This window comes from Nerophis lumbriciformis, linkage group LG38 (genome assembly GCF_033978685.3).
Source record: "Nerophis lumbriciformis linkage group LG38, RoL_Nlum_v2.1, whole genome shotgun sequence".
Lineage (NCBI taxonomy): Eukaryota > Metazoa > Chordata > Actinopteri > Syngnathiformes > Syngnathidae > Nerophis > Nerophis lumbriciformis.
This window is the reverse complement of record NC_084585.2, coordinates 20,061,368-20,078,170: the sequence shown is the minus strand read 5'-3', so window position 1 is coordinate 20,078,170 and position 16,803 is coordinate 20,061,368. Positions and strand designations below refer to the sequence as shown.

The window sequence follows — 16,803 nt, the reverse complement described above, 5'->3', positions numbered from 1 at the left end:
CATATTGCTTTTTAATATCGTAACAATGGAAAAGACAAAGAAATACACTCATCATCAGACATTAGGTGAAATATAAGTGACAAATGTTTGCTTTCCAGAACACAGGTTTCTATGCGCTGGTTAACGTGCACATGTTCCTTCTTAGGCACTAAAACCAGCCTGAGGTTTCTACCCAATGAATGAGAGATTAGCGCGGTTGGGTCGGAATCTCTCTGCTGGCTGTGGTATTCACACTCTCCTACCACATGAGCCTCAGCCCCCCTGAAGACGAGGAGACACTAATTAGTCCTCCTAGTCTAATTTAGCGCTGCAAGCCAAAGGACAAATTTGGCTTGCTACATATTTTATTTTGAAAGGTACATGTCAATTCTGGGGCCAATTCAGGCCTTACAGTCTGCTAACAAACAAACACGAGTGCAAGGAATAAAATAATTCTCCAATTCTTGCTGTGTCATATTGAGAGAAAATAGCACAGTCGTTGTCGACTTGAAAAAAAAACTATCACAACAGAGCTTCTTTTGGCTCTTTTTTCAAAATGGGACTGAATTAAAGGGATTGAAACGGCGTATTTATCGCAATGTTTGCAGGCTATCTTTGTTCCAGAGAAGCGGCTCTGCTCGTATTTCTTGGGGATGGCACTGACTGTCTCCTTTGTGTCGCTGTTTTGCTCCCCAGCACTTCTTCTTGCCTTGTTTTTTGTTTTTTTGATTAATTCAAGAGTTAGGCAAGTGTTGGTTCTCAATAACATTTGTCCAAGGGCCAGAGTTATTTTTCTTGACAGACACTTTAAGGGCTAGATGATATAATTTAAACATTTTCAAAATTATTTCTATCAAGCTATAGAGATATTGTGTATTACGCCTGTGAATATTTTCATTCATCCAAGTCATTGTCTAGTTAGGACAGATTTAGTCAGAGGGGATGGTGTAGGATCTTGCCATGGGAAGGATGTCCTATGTTAACTTGGGATGTGCCGATCGATTGGCCGATTTTCATGAAAAATTACGTGATCGCCATTGCTGAATAATTATTTTCAATGCAGATTACAAATGCTGATCCCCTCTGGCTTAAACTATTAATTTTAGTGCCCCCACTGACAAGCTATTAGCTAATTGTGTATCTATAAACACAGTGCAAAGACGCTCCCCTAAGCCAGTGCTTCTCAAATAGTGGGGCGGGTTCCCCCAACTCGGGGGCTGTGATATGTGTCTGTTGGGGAGGGGGTTTGAGTTAAGAGATATCTTAAAACACACGTATATCTTGACACTTACAGATAAATAAACATTCACCTCAGGAAGGTGTGAAAAAATTCTGTACCCTACAAAAAGTTAACTAAGCCAGTTCCAAACAGCCCTTTTAATGCAGTGCTTCTTAAATGGTGTGTGTGGGGAGGGCAAGGAGGAGGACCAGTATAATCTAAAAATAAATGCTCTTGATATACTGAATTGTTTCATTTTATCCGCGGTTAAACCATAGCCAATTATATTTCCAATCCGCAACTTTTGTGAAAATATTGTCTAAACATCCACAAAATGCCACAATTTCAGACGGCCATTCTGAATATTTTGTTCCAAATGCCTTTGGCAATTTCCGTACGTCCGCGGTGGCTACTTCTCTGCACTCTTATCATATCAGCAGATCAGTCATACTGGAAATATACAAAAATGGGAAAGAGATGTGCTGTTAATAATTCACAATCCCTATGTAAGACAAGAATACATATGTTTTTCTTTTTTTATGCATTCTAAATTGAAAATAAAAAAGTCAGCAAACTCTATTACGCCCACAAAGACATTTAAATAAACATCCACAAACCGCCAACAATACTCCATTTACATCTTGCGACCTGAATATTAACCAAGTTTTAGCCATATTGTTAAGCATTAACTTTAAGGACCTAATTTGAGTGGTGCATTGATCACAGAGAGGTAACTAGCTTGTGCAGCTGCTGACATACTGAGCCGGCCGGTGTCCTGCTGCTTGTGGTCTAAACTTGTGAAAGTAAATTCTAGATTATAAATCATGCCTCCCACATAGATAGTAGAAGGTTGTAGCAATAAACAGAGAACTTGGTAAATGTTTATGGTTGTGATATATTCTTCATTTAAACAGGACTAAAATAATTTCCCATTGGTCGGCATCCCAGTGAGAGCAGACATTGTACAGTAAATGATTATTTTATTATGTTTGTAGATTGTATTTCCTGTTTAGCACTTAGCAATATTGCTGCATGATGCTTAGTGTTTCACTAAAGTTTAATCTGTTTAGCACACAGATTCTAAAACTTGTTGCTCATCCTCCTTATATTTAGGTTAAAAAGTATAAGGTTTTGGATTATAATTTGTCCCAAAGTAATTAAGTTAAAGTTAAAGTACCAATGATTCTCACACACACACTACGTGTGGTGAAATTTGTCCTCTGCATTCGACCCATCCCCTTGTTCACCCCCTGGGAGGTGAGGGGAGCAGTGAGCAGCAGCGGTAGCCGTGCGCGGGAATCATTTTGGTGATTTAACCCCCAATTCCAACCCTTGATGCTGAGTCCCAAGCAGGGAGGTAATGGGTCCTATTTTTATAGTCTTTGGTATGACTCGGACGGGGTTTGAACTCACAACCTACCAATCTCAGGGCAGACACTCGAACCACTAAGCCACTGAGTAGGTGTTTTTTGTTGTTGCTCACGAATTATGCCGTGCGTCACGGATCACGTGACTGCTCATGCTCATTATCACCATAAAAGGGCTCTGGAATCTCCGTGAGATGTACAAACCCCGTTTCCATATGAGTTGGGAAATTGTGTTAGATGTAAATATAAACGGAATACAATGATTTGCAAATCATTTTCAACCCATATTCAGTTGAATATGCTACAAAGACAACATATTTGATGTTCAAACTGATAAACTTTTTTTTTTTTGCAAATAATCATTAACTTTAGAATTTGATGCCAGCAACACATGACAAAGAAGTTGGGAAAGGTGGCAATAAATACTGATAAAGTTGAGGAATGCTCATCAAGCACTTATTTGGAACATCCCACAGGTGAACAGGCAAATTGGGAACAGGTGGGTGCCATGATCGGGTATAAAAGTAGATTCCATGAAATGCTCAGTCATTCACAAACAAGGATGGGGCGAGGGTCACCACTTTGTCAACAAGTGCGTGAGCAAATTGTTGAACAGTTTAAGAAAAACCTTTCTCAACCAGCTATTGCCAGGAATTTAGGGATTTCACCATCTACGGTCCGTAATATCATCAAAGGGTTCAGAGTATCTGGAGAAATCACTGCACGTAAGCAGCTAAGCCTGTGACCTTCCATCCCTCAGGCTGTACTGCATCAACAAGCGACATCAGTGTGTAAAGGATATCACCACATGGGCTCAGGAACACTTCAGAAACCCACTGTCAGTAACTACAGTTGGTCGCTACATCTGTAAGTGCAAGTTAAAACTCTCCTATGCAAGGTGAAAACCGTTTATCAACAACACCCAGAAACGCCGTCGGCTTCGCTGGGCCTGAGCTCATCTAGGATGGACTGATACAAAGTGGAAAAGTGTCCTGTGGTCTGACGAGTCCACATTTCAAATTGTTTTTGGAAACTGTGGACGTCGTGTCCTCCGGACCAAAGAGGAAAAGAACCATCCGGATTGTTATTGGCGCAAAGTTGAAAAGCCAGCATCTGTGATGGTATGGGGGTGTATTAGTGCCCAAGGCATGGGTAACTTACACATCTGTGAAGGCGCCATTAATGCTGAAAGGTACATACAGGTTTTGGAGCAACATATGTTGCCATCCAAGCAACGTTACCATGGACGCCCCTGCTTATTTCAGCAAGACAATGCCAAGTCAACGTGGTTTCATAGTAAAAGAGTGCGGGTACTAGTCCAGACCTGTCTCCCATTGAAAATGTGTGTTGCATTATGAAGCCTAAAATACCACAACGGAGACCCCCGGACTGTTGAACAACTTAAGCTGTACATCAAGCAAGAATGGGAAAGAATTCCACCTGAGAAGCTTAAAAAATGTGCCTCCTCAGTTCCCAAATGTTTACTGAGTGTTGTTAAAAGGAAAGGCCATGTAACACAGTGGTGAACATGCCCTTTCCCAACTACTTTGGCACGTGTTGCAGCCATCAAATTCTAAGTTAATTATTATTTGCAAAAAAAAAATAAAGTTTATGAGTTTGAACATCAAATATCTTGTCTTTGTAGTGCATTCAACTGAATATGGGTTGAAAAGGATTTGCAAATCATTGTATTCTGTTTTATTTACATCTAACACAATTTCCCAACTCATATGGAAACGGGGTTTGTATATTATTTTGATCATATATTTGTACTCAAGGGCAGCACGGTGGATCGGTGCATCTGCCTCACAATACGAAGGTCCTGAGTAGTCTTGGGTTCAATCCCGGGCTCGGGATCTTTCTGTGTGGAGTTTGCATGTTCTCCCCGTGACTGCGTGGGTTCTCTCCGGGTACTCCGGCTTCCTCCCACCTCCAAAGACATGCACCTGGGGATAGGTTGATTGGCAACACTAAATTGGCCCTAGTGTGTGAATGTGAGTGTGAATGTTGTCTGTCTATCTGTGTTGGCCCTGCGATGAGGTGGCGACTTGTCCAGGGTGTACCCCGCCATCCGCCCGATTGTAGCTGAGATGGGCTGCAGCGCCCCCCGCGACCCCAAAGGGAATAAGCGGTAGAAGATGGATGGATGGATGGATTTTTACTCAAAAGCAGCAAGGCCGAAAACCAACATTGAATGCCCGTGACCTTCGATCCCTCAGGCAGTACTGCATCAAAAAGCGACATCAGTGTGTAAAGGATATCACCACATGGGCTCAGGAACACTTCAGAAAACCACTGTCAGTAACTACAGTTCGTCGCTACATATGTAAGTGCAAGTTAAAACTCTAATATGCAAAGCAAAAGCCATTTATCAACAACACCCAGAAACGCCGCCGGCTTCGCTGAGCCCGAGCTCATCTAAGATGGACTAATGCAAAGTGGAAAAATGTTCTGTGGTCTGACGAATCCACATTTCAAATTGTTTTTGAAAACTGTGGATGTTGTGTCCTCTGGACCAAAGAGGAAAAGAACCATCTGGACTGTTATAGGCGCCAAGTTCAAAAGCCAGCATCTGTGATGGTATGGGGTGTATTAGTGCCCAAGGCATGGGTAACTTACACATCTGTGAAGGCACCATTAATGCTGAAAGGTACATACAGGTTTTGGAGTAAAATATGTTTCAGCAAGACAATGCCAAGCCACATTCTGCATGTGTTATAACAGCGAGGCTTCGTAGTAAAAGAGTGCGGGTACTAGACTGGCCTGCCTGTAGTCCAGACCTGTCTCCCATTGAAAATGTGTGGCGCATTATGAAACGTAAAATACGACAACGGAGTTGAACAACTTAAGCTGTACATCAAGCAAGAATGGGAAAGAATTCCACCTGAAAAGCTTCAAAAATTGGTCTCATCAGTTCCCAAACGTTTACTGAGTGTTGTTAAAAAAAGGCAATGTAACACAGTGGTAAAAATGCCCCTGTGCCAACTTTTTTGCAATGTGTTGCTGCTATTAAATTCTAAGTTAATGATTATTTTCAAAAAAATTAAAAAGTCTCTCAGTTCGAACATTTAAATATCTTGTCTTTGCAGTGCATTCAATTGAATATAAGTTGAAAAGGATTATCAAATCATTGTATTTTGTTTTTATCTATGATTTACACAACGTGCCAACTTCACTGGTTTTGGGTTTTGTAGTTGTGCCTGTGACTACATTACATATAGTGTGTATATAAAACTTTGATGGAAGTGTTTGGATGTTTTTTAAGCGATTTATAGGCAGAATGGAGCGGCTCTCATGGGGTCCATTGTAATGCAGAATTTTGCTGGCATTTATTTACTAGTTAGTGCATAAACAAAATAAACTTATGTGTGCTTGTCTTACATAAGGATTGCAAATGATAGGCAAAATTCCAAAGAAAGTGCAATTCCCCTTTAAAGGAGTGGTAGAGGACGACTCATGGGAATATTCGCAACAATATATTGTATTAATCATGTATCAACGCAGATTAATCAGGCAAGTTATTTTGACCGTACATGCTCCTTTATCTCAACCGCGGATGATTACCTGAAAGGCAGCACAGGTTGTTATACAGTGACTGATCATACATCAATCAATCAATCAATCAATGTTTATTTATATAGCCCTAAATCACAAGTGTCTCAAAGGGCGGCACAAGCCACAACGACATCCTCGGTACAAAGCCCACATAAGGGCAAGGAAAAACTCACCCCAGTGGGACGTCGATTTGAGGAGGGGAGGGTGTTACCCTCAGTGCAAAGCTGAGTGAGGAGACTACCACTGTCGCAAATTTCTCTTCAAAATACACCATGATAGGATTTAAAAACATTTGAACAAGTTTTGAGCAAATATATTACGTGGATTCAAGTAAAACATTTAAAAAAAAATTCCTGTCTGACCGTCGTTCTGACAATGAAGTTGCATATGTGTCCAAATATTAGGCTTTTTTTCAAGTTAATTTAAATTACGTTATTCTAAATTTAAAAGTGTGATACATCTGATTTTTAACAATCAATCATTTGACAGCACTCGTGCTAACATTATGCTCACATTTTAACAGCAACATCATGCTAGGTTAGCCTATTCTCTGAAGAGAAACAAAAAACAAACTTACAGCTCCCACATCTGTTACTGAGTGATATCAGTCAATCATTCAATCAAAGTTTACCTCTATAACCCTTAATCACAAATGTCTCAAAGGGCTGCACAAGCCACTACGACAGGGCAAGAAAAACTCAACCCAATGGGAACAACGAGAAATCTTGGAAAGGACCGCAAATGTGGTGTTCCCCCCTGGGTGACTGGTGCAATGGATGCCGAGTGGATACAGTTAATAATGTGAGAGTTCAGTCCATAGTGGGGCCAGCAGGGATCCACTTGCATGTAGACACGTCAGGGCGCAGAGACGTCGCCGACTGATACAAAGAGGTGTGGTCCATCCTGGGTCCCGAATTTGAACAGCTAGCGCTGATCCGTGGTCACCTGATAACCTCTCCACACAGGAGAGGGGGGGCAGAGCAGAAAAGAGAGACAGCAGATCAACTGGTCTAAAAAGGAGTCTATTTAAAGAGTATACAAATTAGTTTTAAGATGGGACTTAAATGCTTCTACTGAGGCATTTAACTGTTACTGGTAGAGCATTCCAGAGTACTGAAGCCCGAATAGAAAAAGCTCTGAAGCCCGCAGACTTTTTTTTGGCTCTGGGAATTACTAATAAGCCGGAGTTCTTTGAACGCAGATTTCTGGCCGGAACATATGTTACAATACAATCAGCAAGATAGGATGAAGCTAGACCATTTAGTACTTTATACGCAAGTAGTAAAACCTTAAAGTCACATCTTAAGTGCACGGGAAGCCAGTGTAAGTGAGCCAGTATAGGCGTAATATGATAAAACTTTCTTGTTCTTGTCAAAAGTCGAGCAGCCGCATTTTCTACCAACTGTAATCTTTTTATGCTAGACATAGGGAGACCCAAAAATAAATATGTTAAAGTAATCGAGATGAGACGTAACGAACGCATGAATAATGATCTCTGCATCGGTGGTGGACAAAATGGGATGAATTTTAGCGATATTACGGAGATGAAAGAAGGCTGTCTTTGTAACACTCTTAATGTGTGACTCAAACGAGAGAGTTGGGTCGAAGATAATACCGAGATTCTTTACTGAGTCACTTTGTGTAATTTTTTTGTTGTCAAAAAGTTGAGGTGATATTATTAAATTGGTGCCGGTGTGGACCGATAATCAGCATTTCCGTTTTCTTAGCGTTAAGATGCAAAAAGTTGCTGGACATCTATTGTTTAATTTCATTTAGACACACCTCCAGGTGACTACAATCTGGACTGTTGGTCAGCTTTAGGGGCATGTAGAGTTGGGTGTCATCAGCATAACAGTGAAAGCTAACACCGTATTTGCGTATGATGCCACCTAGTGGCAGCATGTAGAAGAGTGCAGGACCAATAACTGAACCTTGTGGAACTTTGCATGTTACCTTAACATACTCCGAGGTCACATTGTTATGGGAGACGCACTGCATACAGTCTGCATTTACACAGGCTCATATAGCTAGAGAGGTTTTTTATTGATGATATCATGAAAAGCTGCAACTTCAAAAGTGAGCGTTTGAGCGCCCCCTCTCTCAAAAGTGGGGCAAACAAGTCATAAACAGGCTTTAGGAACACACAGTACTGTTACATCATTATTGAAATACCCATCAATCCATCCATTTTTTACCACTTGCCCCCCTCAGGTTTGCAGGGGGCTGCAGCCTAGCCCAGCTGCACTCGGGCGGAAGGCAGGGTACACCTTAGAAAAGCCGGCATCTTATTGCAGGGCCAACAAATATAAATAGACAACCGTTCACACTCCCATTCACACACTAGCCCGTTTTGCAGAATTGGGGACTTTACAGTCATTGTCTTCAAATATTTTCCAAAGTCATATGTGCATTCTAGGTCCTGCAAGTATATTGTTTTTGTCTCCATTAACTGCTAAAGGACATAATCTTGTTGCAGAGCTGCGTGTTTGCCAACAGCGTATTTGTATAAAGCAGTCTTTCAAATAGCTGCCTAACGTCAAACAGCTTGGGTAAAGACAGTGAGTCATCTTAAAGCTATGAGCTAAAATGTCTAATGTGGGTGTGTCACACTGAGAAATTAATTTATTTCGTCTTTTCTGGTAGGTTTATACACGCAGTTTTGTAGAGAATTTTATCGTCACCTTTTGTGCTTTTCTTGGCCCTCAGGTCAGGAAACATTCACACTTGTGGTTTCCATGAACTTTATAAAAACTCAAATGATTTCCATTCAGCTTTTTAAGTCAGTACATTGGCTCCTAATGCTCATGGTGTTGAATCGATCGCAGTAGGACAGTTCAAGTGGTCTTGGGAAACGTTTTGCCTCTCATTTGAGCAGACTTCATCATATCATGAATAAAGACTAGATAAGACCGCTGAAGTCTGAGGGGATGGTGCAGGATCCACAGTTTGTTCTATAAAAACCCATAACCTCAGACGTAGGCTTTGGATGAGAGGAAATATGTCTTCTAAGACAAGCTGAACAGTCTAGTTGTGATCTGTTCAGTGCCCTAAGAATACAGCGAATGATAGTTCATACAATATTACTTAAATTTGTTTTCACATGAAAGACCTTCAATTTTATTGTGTGGCATCTTTTATTTTACTGTGGCGGTGCACCATGTAGTGGAAACCCTCATGGGGATGTGACAAGCTCTTGAGTCGCAAAATTAAAACATGATATTTCTTGTTTAGAGAAAAGCTGGTAAAGACACAGTCAAAAGTTTTTTTTAAAAACATTGTTAGAATTATATCCATCTGAATTAAATGCTTTGCACACACAACAAATCAAGAGCTAGCAAACATAGCGAGCCTGATTTTCCTTCATTTGAATACTAATGCCAAGGTGCCGCGTGTATGTCTAAGCAGATACTGCTAAACTGTCACCCCATATCTCCACTGGATACAAAACAGCCATGGAATGACACCTGCTCGGTGGGAGACTCTTTCCCTTTTTATTCAGGTCAATATGTCAGTTTCCACCGCCTGCTGAACGTCACCGACATGTCGTTAACGTTCCGCATTCCAGCGCTAAATATACGCAGAGTTTCAATATTTGTCGGACGCTACAAAAAATGTAAACTTGCATAAAAACCCTTGCACAAACACAAAATAAATTATCTGGTTTACTTTTAAAATACCATACTCAGTTTTCAAGGCGGGTCGTATTTTACACTTTGAAACATTCTAATGGGCGGCGATGGACGCGAAGTCAACTTGTCAAAGTTTTCAGGCGTAATTTCACCTCATTGACACATATGGATCAGAACATGCTGATTCTGGAGGTCCAAAGTTAAATAATAGTATACAAGCATATCCCAGGACAGCTGTATAGCCTGTGTCAAAAACCAGCTGATACCGGCTGAGTTTATTAGCTTCTGCTCCTGTGGAAGGACAGAATAAACTGTATGTGGTTCGCTTTATTACAACTTCGCTTATCATGTGATTACGCATGGATTGGTGAGATCTCGTAAAAGTCTACGCTATATCGCTGCACGACGGAGCCGCAACAAAACAGCGGTGGGGATTGCTCAACTGTGGATGGCGGTGCTGTTCCGTGGCGGTTTTGTTCGGTAGCAGCTCTGCATCCAGTGGAAATCTGAGGTCAGTTCTTTAGCCTGCATGGGCACATACAAGCCAGTCTGCCCTGCACAAAAGGATTGCGGAAAAAGAAGGAACTTATTGACTACAACTTTGGACAACAACTGGATAAAATGGCGGACTCACGCAAAGCTCTTGGGCTTAACCTATACCATATATGGAGATATCAGCTGATTTGAACTAAGGCAAAATATGTCACTTAAGTATCAAATTCCAAATGTCTTGTTTGGAAAGAAGAACAAGTGTTTCATTAACATCTCCGCCACGTCTCCGTGGTTTGGATTAAAATTTTCAGGACTAGTGGGGAAGCCAAATACACAAAAACAAGTGCCAAGGTAAGAAAAGTTGGTTTTGCATAATAGGACCTAGCGATGTAACGATGAAAGGTATAATGATAAACTGTGGTAAAACTTCCCATGGTTAATACTACTGTTTTAGATTACAATTATTGTTAAACCGTGATTGATGATACTTTGATAAACTTTGACCGTTGACACTGCTTATTTATTAGTAATCACATCTAGCACTAGCTAGCTTAAATGCTAACATGGAGACAAGAGACATTAACCTCTTTCTTTATTAAAAAACATTCTGCATCGAAACTTATATAAATACATTACTACCTGAGCAACTAAGGTATTCTAATGTGCACATCAAACCTACAGGCTGTGCACTCTTAGACAGAGATCAATCTATACTCGAAGAAATATGACAACAGGAAGTTAATTTGCAGGACAATCAATCAATCAATCAATGTTTACTTATATAGCCCTAAATCACGAGTGTCTCAAAGGGCTGCACAAGCCACAACAACATCCTCGGCTCAGATCCCACATCAGGGCAGGGAAAAACTCAACCCAATGGGACAATGAGAAACCTTGGAGAGGACCGCAGATGTGGGGACCCCCCACTGGGCGACCGGTGCAATGGACGTCGAGTGGATCTAGCATAATATTGTGAGAGTCCAGTCCATAGTGGATCTAACATAATAGTGAGAGTCCAGTCCATAGTGGGGCCAGCAGGAGACCATCCCGAGCGGAGACAGGTCAGCAGCGCAGAGACGTCCCCAACCGATGCACAGACGAGCGGTACACCCCGGGTCCCAACTTTGGACAGCCAGCGCTTCATCCGTGGCCACCGAACCTGTGCCCCCCCCTCCACGAAGGAGAGGGGGGCAGAGCAGAAAAGAAACGGCAGATCAACTGGTCTAAAAGGGGGGTCTATTTAAAGGCTAGAGTATACAAATTAGTTTTAAGATGGGACTTAAATGCTTCTACTGAGGTAGCATCTCTAACTGTTACCAGGAGGGTATTCCAGAGTACTGGAGCCCAAATAGAAAACGCTCTATAGCCCGCAGACTTTTTTTGGGCTCTGGGAATCACTAATAAGCCGGAGTTCTTTGAACACAGATTTCTTGCCGGGACATATGGTACAATACAATCAGCAAGATAGGACATCACATAAACTGGTCGTGACACACCCAACACACTTTTTCTTCCTGTATCATTACAAAAAAACACAGAAACTTTTATAAATTAAAAATAAACATATTTGAACACTCGGAAATAATACGGCTCTAAAGTAGCCAGAACAATTGTTTTATAAAACTTGTTTCTTCTGCCGAGAAAGTATATTGTATGACTATATATTGATTGATTGTTAATTTTTTTTTTACATAAAGTAGTAGTAGTACCAATGATTGTCACACACACTTTAGGTGTGAACCCAAAATCAGTGTATCGTCACACCCCTTGTTTATTATTTTATTGTAAACTTCCTGCCTACTTCACATCCTACAAAAGCCCACAAAAGATGAAAAAGCATAGCAGAACTAATCTGGAATCTGTTTGCATGGACAGTAATTACCTCAGCCAATGAGGTTTAGTTCTCATTGTGCTTTGTCTGTGAGCAGATTAGGTAAAAACGACTTAAACGATTTCCTTCAAACATTTTGATGCTATTCCAGGAGTAGTCCCCCACACACACACTTTGCCTTTGTTTCTCGGTGAAAAATACATGGATTATAATGACAAAGTTCAATATTTTACATTTGGAGGACGTCTGTGCTGTGCTGAAATGTTTGTTGTTCATCGTCAGGAAGCAAAGGTCATGGTGGTGCCTTGTGCGAGCGTCCAGCCCATAGAGGAAGCCCTGGACGACTTCACAAGGAACGTCATTCCAATCGTACTGTACGCTATCAAGGAGGACTCCCTAAACGCGGAGCAGGTGGCTGAGCTCTGGAAGGTCAAAGAGATGCTCCCTTATTCCATTTGTTTTGTCCGCATCCCCGACACCATGCCCACAGCCTCGCCGGAGCCCAGCCGCCGCGGGGAGAAGGAAAAAGAGCGTGAGAAGAGCCCCCTCCACAAGCAGCTTCTCTCCCTCGGGCTCCTCAGTACCTCCATGGGAAACTGCTCCTGCGGAGCCCCCACGCAGATGCCCACCCCAGGTGCCAAGCCACAGAGCATGCTGGGCGAGGCTTTCGACAGACTCCACAGGCTGCTGGTGCCCTTTACGCGCCAGGTGCTTCAAAACCAACAGGTGGAGGCTGCCAACCTGCTGAATGGACTCCACTGCCGCTGCTTAGATCTTTTCATCAATCAGGTTGGGATAGTTTTCCTCCTTGCCCTTCTCATGTGACCGTTCTAATGCTTATCATCAGTCAACAAAACACATATTGCTTTTGTCCTCTCTGGTTCATCCTTTTCCCCTGCAGGCCTTTGACATGCAGCGAGACCTGCAGATAACCCCCCGCAGGCTGGAATACACCCGTGAGAAAGAGACAGAATTGTTCACGTCGCTTATGGCCATCGCCAACCGCAAACAGGAGGAAATGAAGGAAATGATTGTGGAGACGCTCGGCAGCATGAAAGATCAGTTGCTGGAGGACGCTGCCAACTTGGAATTCACAGGTCAGTTAGGTTGTGTTTAAAAATATGCAATGGCACCTTGGTTTTTGTTTGATTCGGTTTTTGAATTTTTGACAAGGTGGAAATATGCATTTTTGTGTTTAAACACAGTGAGCGGAAGTCGTTGGTCGTTTGTGACATTTGTGAAATTTGTGTTGATTACTGAATTACCACTGTTTAGATTTTATTTATTTTTTTAAATAGGTATTTTTTTAGAAACATGTATTATAACATGTATTTGATATTAACAGCCCTTCTATTGAATAGTAAAAGTGGTACATGGCACACTATTGGTTGGACCAAATTAGAGCACTGTGTAGTGTGATCTCTGTCATGGCAGCTGATTGGCTCAGCCTTGAGCGTCCTGTTTGCTACAGCTGACCTCCATGTTAGTTTTGCAGAGAACATTTGGGGTCGTCCAAACGTTCTAAGGCTTCTGTAACAGACTCTAAGCCCCAGAAAAAGCTTGTTACTATTGGAGAAAAGGGCAAACTCCTCCATTGCTATCCTACAAGAAGGTAGCTTAGCTATGAGCTAATATATTTTCGCTGCCATTACAAGATCAACGAATCCTTGGTTTCTACATAAGAAAGAAAGAAAACAAATATAAGGACATTTGAAACATTGACATCACGCAGCTAGTTCTTTAGTTTCATCATTTGGGAGTACTAATATTTTGTATGTTACAATTACATAAGTGTGTAGAAAGTGTTTCGAAGTCTGTGAAGGGTTAATAACAGTGTGGAGTAGGGATCGGCGATATGGACCAAAACTCATATTCCAATATATTTTGGGTGAATCCAGATATGCGATAGGTATCCATCCATTTTCTACCGATTGTCCCTTTCGGGGTCGCGGGGGGTGCTGTATTTGGGTAGAAGGCGGTGTACACCTTGGACAAGTCGCCACCTCATCGCAGGGCCAACACAGATAGACAGACGACATTCACACACTAGGGCCAATTTAGTGCTGCCAATCAACCTATCCCCAGGTGCATGTCTTTGGAGGTGAGAGGTGTGAGGCACATGCACTGTTACACCGTGCTGCCCTCGATATATATCCCAATATTTTTTATTTATTTAGACAAAATCAAAGCCAAATATGGGTGCCAAGTTGTTTTATTGAAACAAACTTAACATGAGTACATTTCTGGAAATTTTAAAGTTTAATGCATAGATAGATGTACATAAAAATGTTAAAACGCCTTGAAAATATGAGAAAAGTAAAGTATAATCTTCATTAAAACAAACCTTTAGCTATGCTGATCTCCTCATCTAATAACAAAACAAAAGAACAAAATATAAAATAAAGTCCCTGGTTTTAGAGGACATTTTAAGCATCAGTAGCAACTTGAAAATAATTTACCTTTAACAATAGTGTTTTTTTAACTTAAAATTTTAGAAGACTCCTGTTCCCCTTAAAACATTTACCGGTAAGCTGGAAACACCAACCAGCCAACTTCAGGATGCTGTGGCAGCTGACAATATTGGCACTGCAGTTAAACTTTCAAATTGTGTATTCATTTGTTGTGTGTCAGTGCTTCTTGAGCTAAGTCGTTGCCACTGGGAAGCTCATGTAACAAATTAATTACTTCTGGCAGCTTTTTAAATCCGTTTTTTTCACACCGTTGCAATTAGGAACATCTATTTACACAAAGTTTATGTATGGCAGAAATGTCTTTTCCATCGTCAAGTGCAACCACTTATCTCGCATTGTTGATTTGATAGAATCACGTAAATTGCAACTCTCCATGCTGCTGTCATGAACGTGTGTTGCCCCAAGTGATGCTAAGGCTAGAGTCAAACGGACCCAATTGCTGGCAACAATACTGCTCAGAATATTTTTTTCATTAAGAGCAAAATCCGGGGAAAAATGGGATGGGAAAGGAGGACAAAATACATGATTTCCCGGCATAATGGGGAAGGTTGACAGATACACACTCCCCGTACGAGAGTTTGTCAATTTTATGTCAATTGAGGCTCCTACCACGCCTCACTTTGTGCGTGGCTAAGGCGGGACACATCACCCAGCACTGACAGAATGAGCAGAGAGACCTCTGCGTCAAAACATTAAGGATTACATATATCGGTATGGTAATATTGTCTCAAATGGATACCTTTTTATAAAATATACCAGTATAATTCGTAATACTGGTACAGCCCTAGTGTAGACGTTTCACAAAGACCTTAAATGCATACAATATTCATTGTAATCATAAAGTAAATAGCAAAATTTGTGTGGAAGTTAACCTCAGCGATAATCGAGAGAACACTGTACTTAATGCTCGCAGCTGCTCGTTAAATCTAGAAGCCCGCTGTTTTAATCAGTCATGAGAATGCTAACATCAAGCTCCTTTGACTGCAGACGTCATCGTAACGACCAGTGGCGATGCAGTGACGTCGAAGGAGATCAAGTCCTGCATTCATCAGATCCAGGAGCTGATTGTGGTGCGTTTGAATCAGGCTGTGGCCAACAAGCTCATCAGCTCCGTGGACTACTTGAGAGAAAGCTTTGTCGGCACATTGGAGCGATGTCTCAGCAGTCTGGAGAAGTCCCACAACGATACGTCCGTGCACAACATCACCTCCAATCACCTGAAACAGGCGAGCACACCTTCTGTCTCCTTGTCGTCGCTCTGCAAACTTGTAGTATAACGATGTGTGTTTGCTTCCTGCAGCTATTAAACGCCGCCTACCACGTGGAAGTAACCTTCCATTCGGGATCTTCGGTTACGCGACTCGTCTGGGAACAAATCAAACAGGTGAACAATTTGCTAATCTCGTGCTGCAAGTTGGACACCACGCAGCTAACGTGCCACGCGTCTCTCCCAGATCATCCACAGGATAACGTTCGTGAACCCTCCCGCCATCTCTTCAGAGTGGAAGCGTAAAGTAGCCCAGGATGCCATTGAAAGTCTCAGCGCTGCCAAACTGGCCCGAAGCATCTGCTCCCAGTTCAGAACCCGTCTCAACAGCTCCCACGAGGCCTTTGCTGCATCTTTACGCCAGGTTAACATTATTTTACGTTTTTCACTCACTTTTTCACACATTCAGCAAATTATTTAATACAGTAATGATCCATGGTGATGTAATTGTACACTTTTGTACAATTGACAATTGTCTGCCAATCATGACATCATGAGGGTATGATTCCCTGCCTGGGTTGTATAAGTAAAAACAAAGCCGAAACCATTCATGCAATTGACTCACTGTGACGACCCCTGACAGGCGAAAAATGCTAATGGTTTAGTTGGTTTTGAATATACTTACTAAGTTACAATCAGGAATATCATGTTTCAACATGTCTGAAAAGGAGTTGGAAGAAGCAGATCGGTTCACTTGATCTCAAATGTGAACGCTGCACGGGCCCAAGACACAGACTGGTATTAAAATGATGCCAGAAAGCCTGAACAAATAGTCACAATTTCACAGTGAAAGCAAAATAGTACAAGTTGTTAAAAATATTAACATAATATTACAAAAAAAGAAGTCATATTTTTTTACTTCACATAAAAAGTTATTACAGCAAAAAAGTATTTACGTTGCAATTTTAAAATTTGAAAAATTTATATTTCATAGCAAAAACGTTAATATTTTATTTAAATAGGAAGAGTTTCAATAATGACAAGTATGTTATA

The 16,803-nt window shown here is 41.4% G+C and overlaps 1 protein-coding gene across 1 annotated transcript in view; it reads left to right on the top strand.

Annotated features, from left to right (window-relative positions):
- The window catches only part of dstyk (dual serine/threonine and tyrosine protein kinase), an 84,355-nt gene that overhangs the window by 25,260 nt on the left and 42,292 nt on the right, over window positions 1–16,803 (top strand). Inside the window, exons 3-7 of the mRNA XM_061932250.2 lie at window positions 12,355–12,861; window positions 12,974–13,169; window positions 15,531–15,769; window positions 15,844–15,927; window positions 15,998–16,174. Of these exons, the coding sequence (XP_061788234.2) occupies window positions 12,355–12,861; window positions 12,974–13,169; window positions 15,531–15,769; window positions 15,844–15,927; window positions 15,998–16,174 (1,203 nt within the window). The remainder of the gene's footprint in view (window positions 1–12,354; window positions 12,862–12,973; window positions 13,170–15,530; window positions 15,770–15,843; window positions 15,928–15,997; window positions 16,175–16,803) is intronic.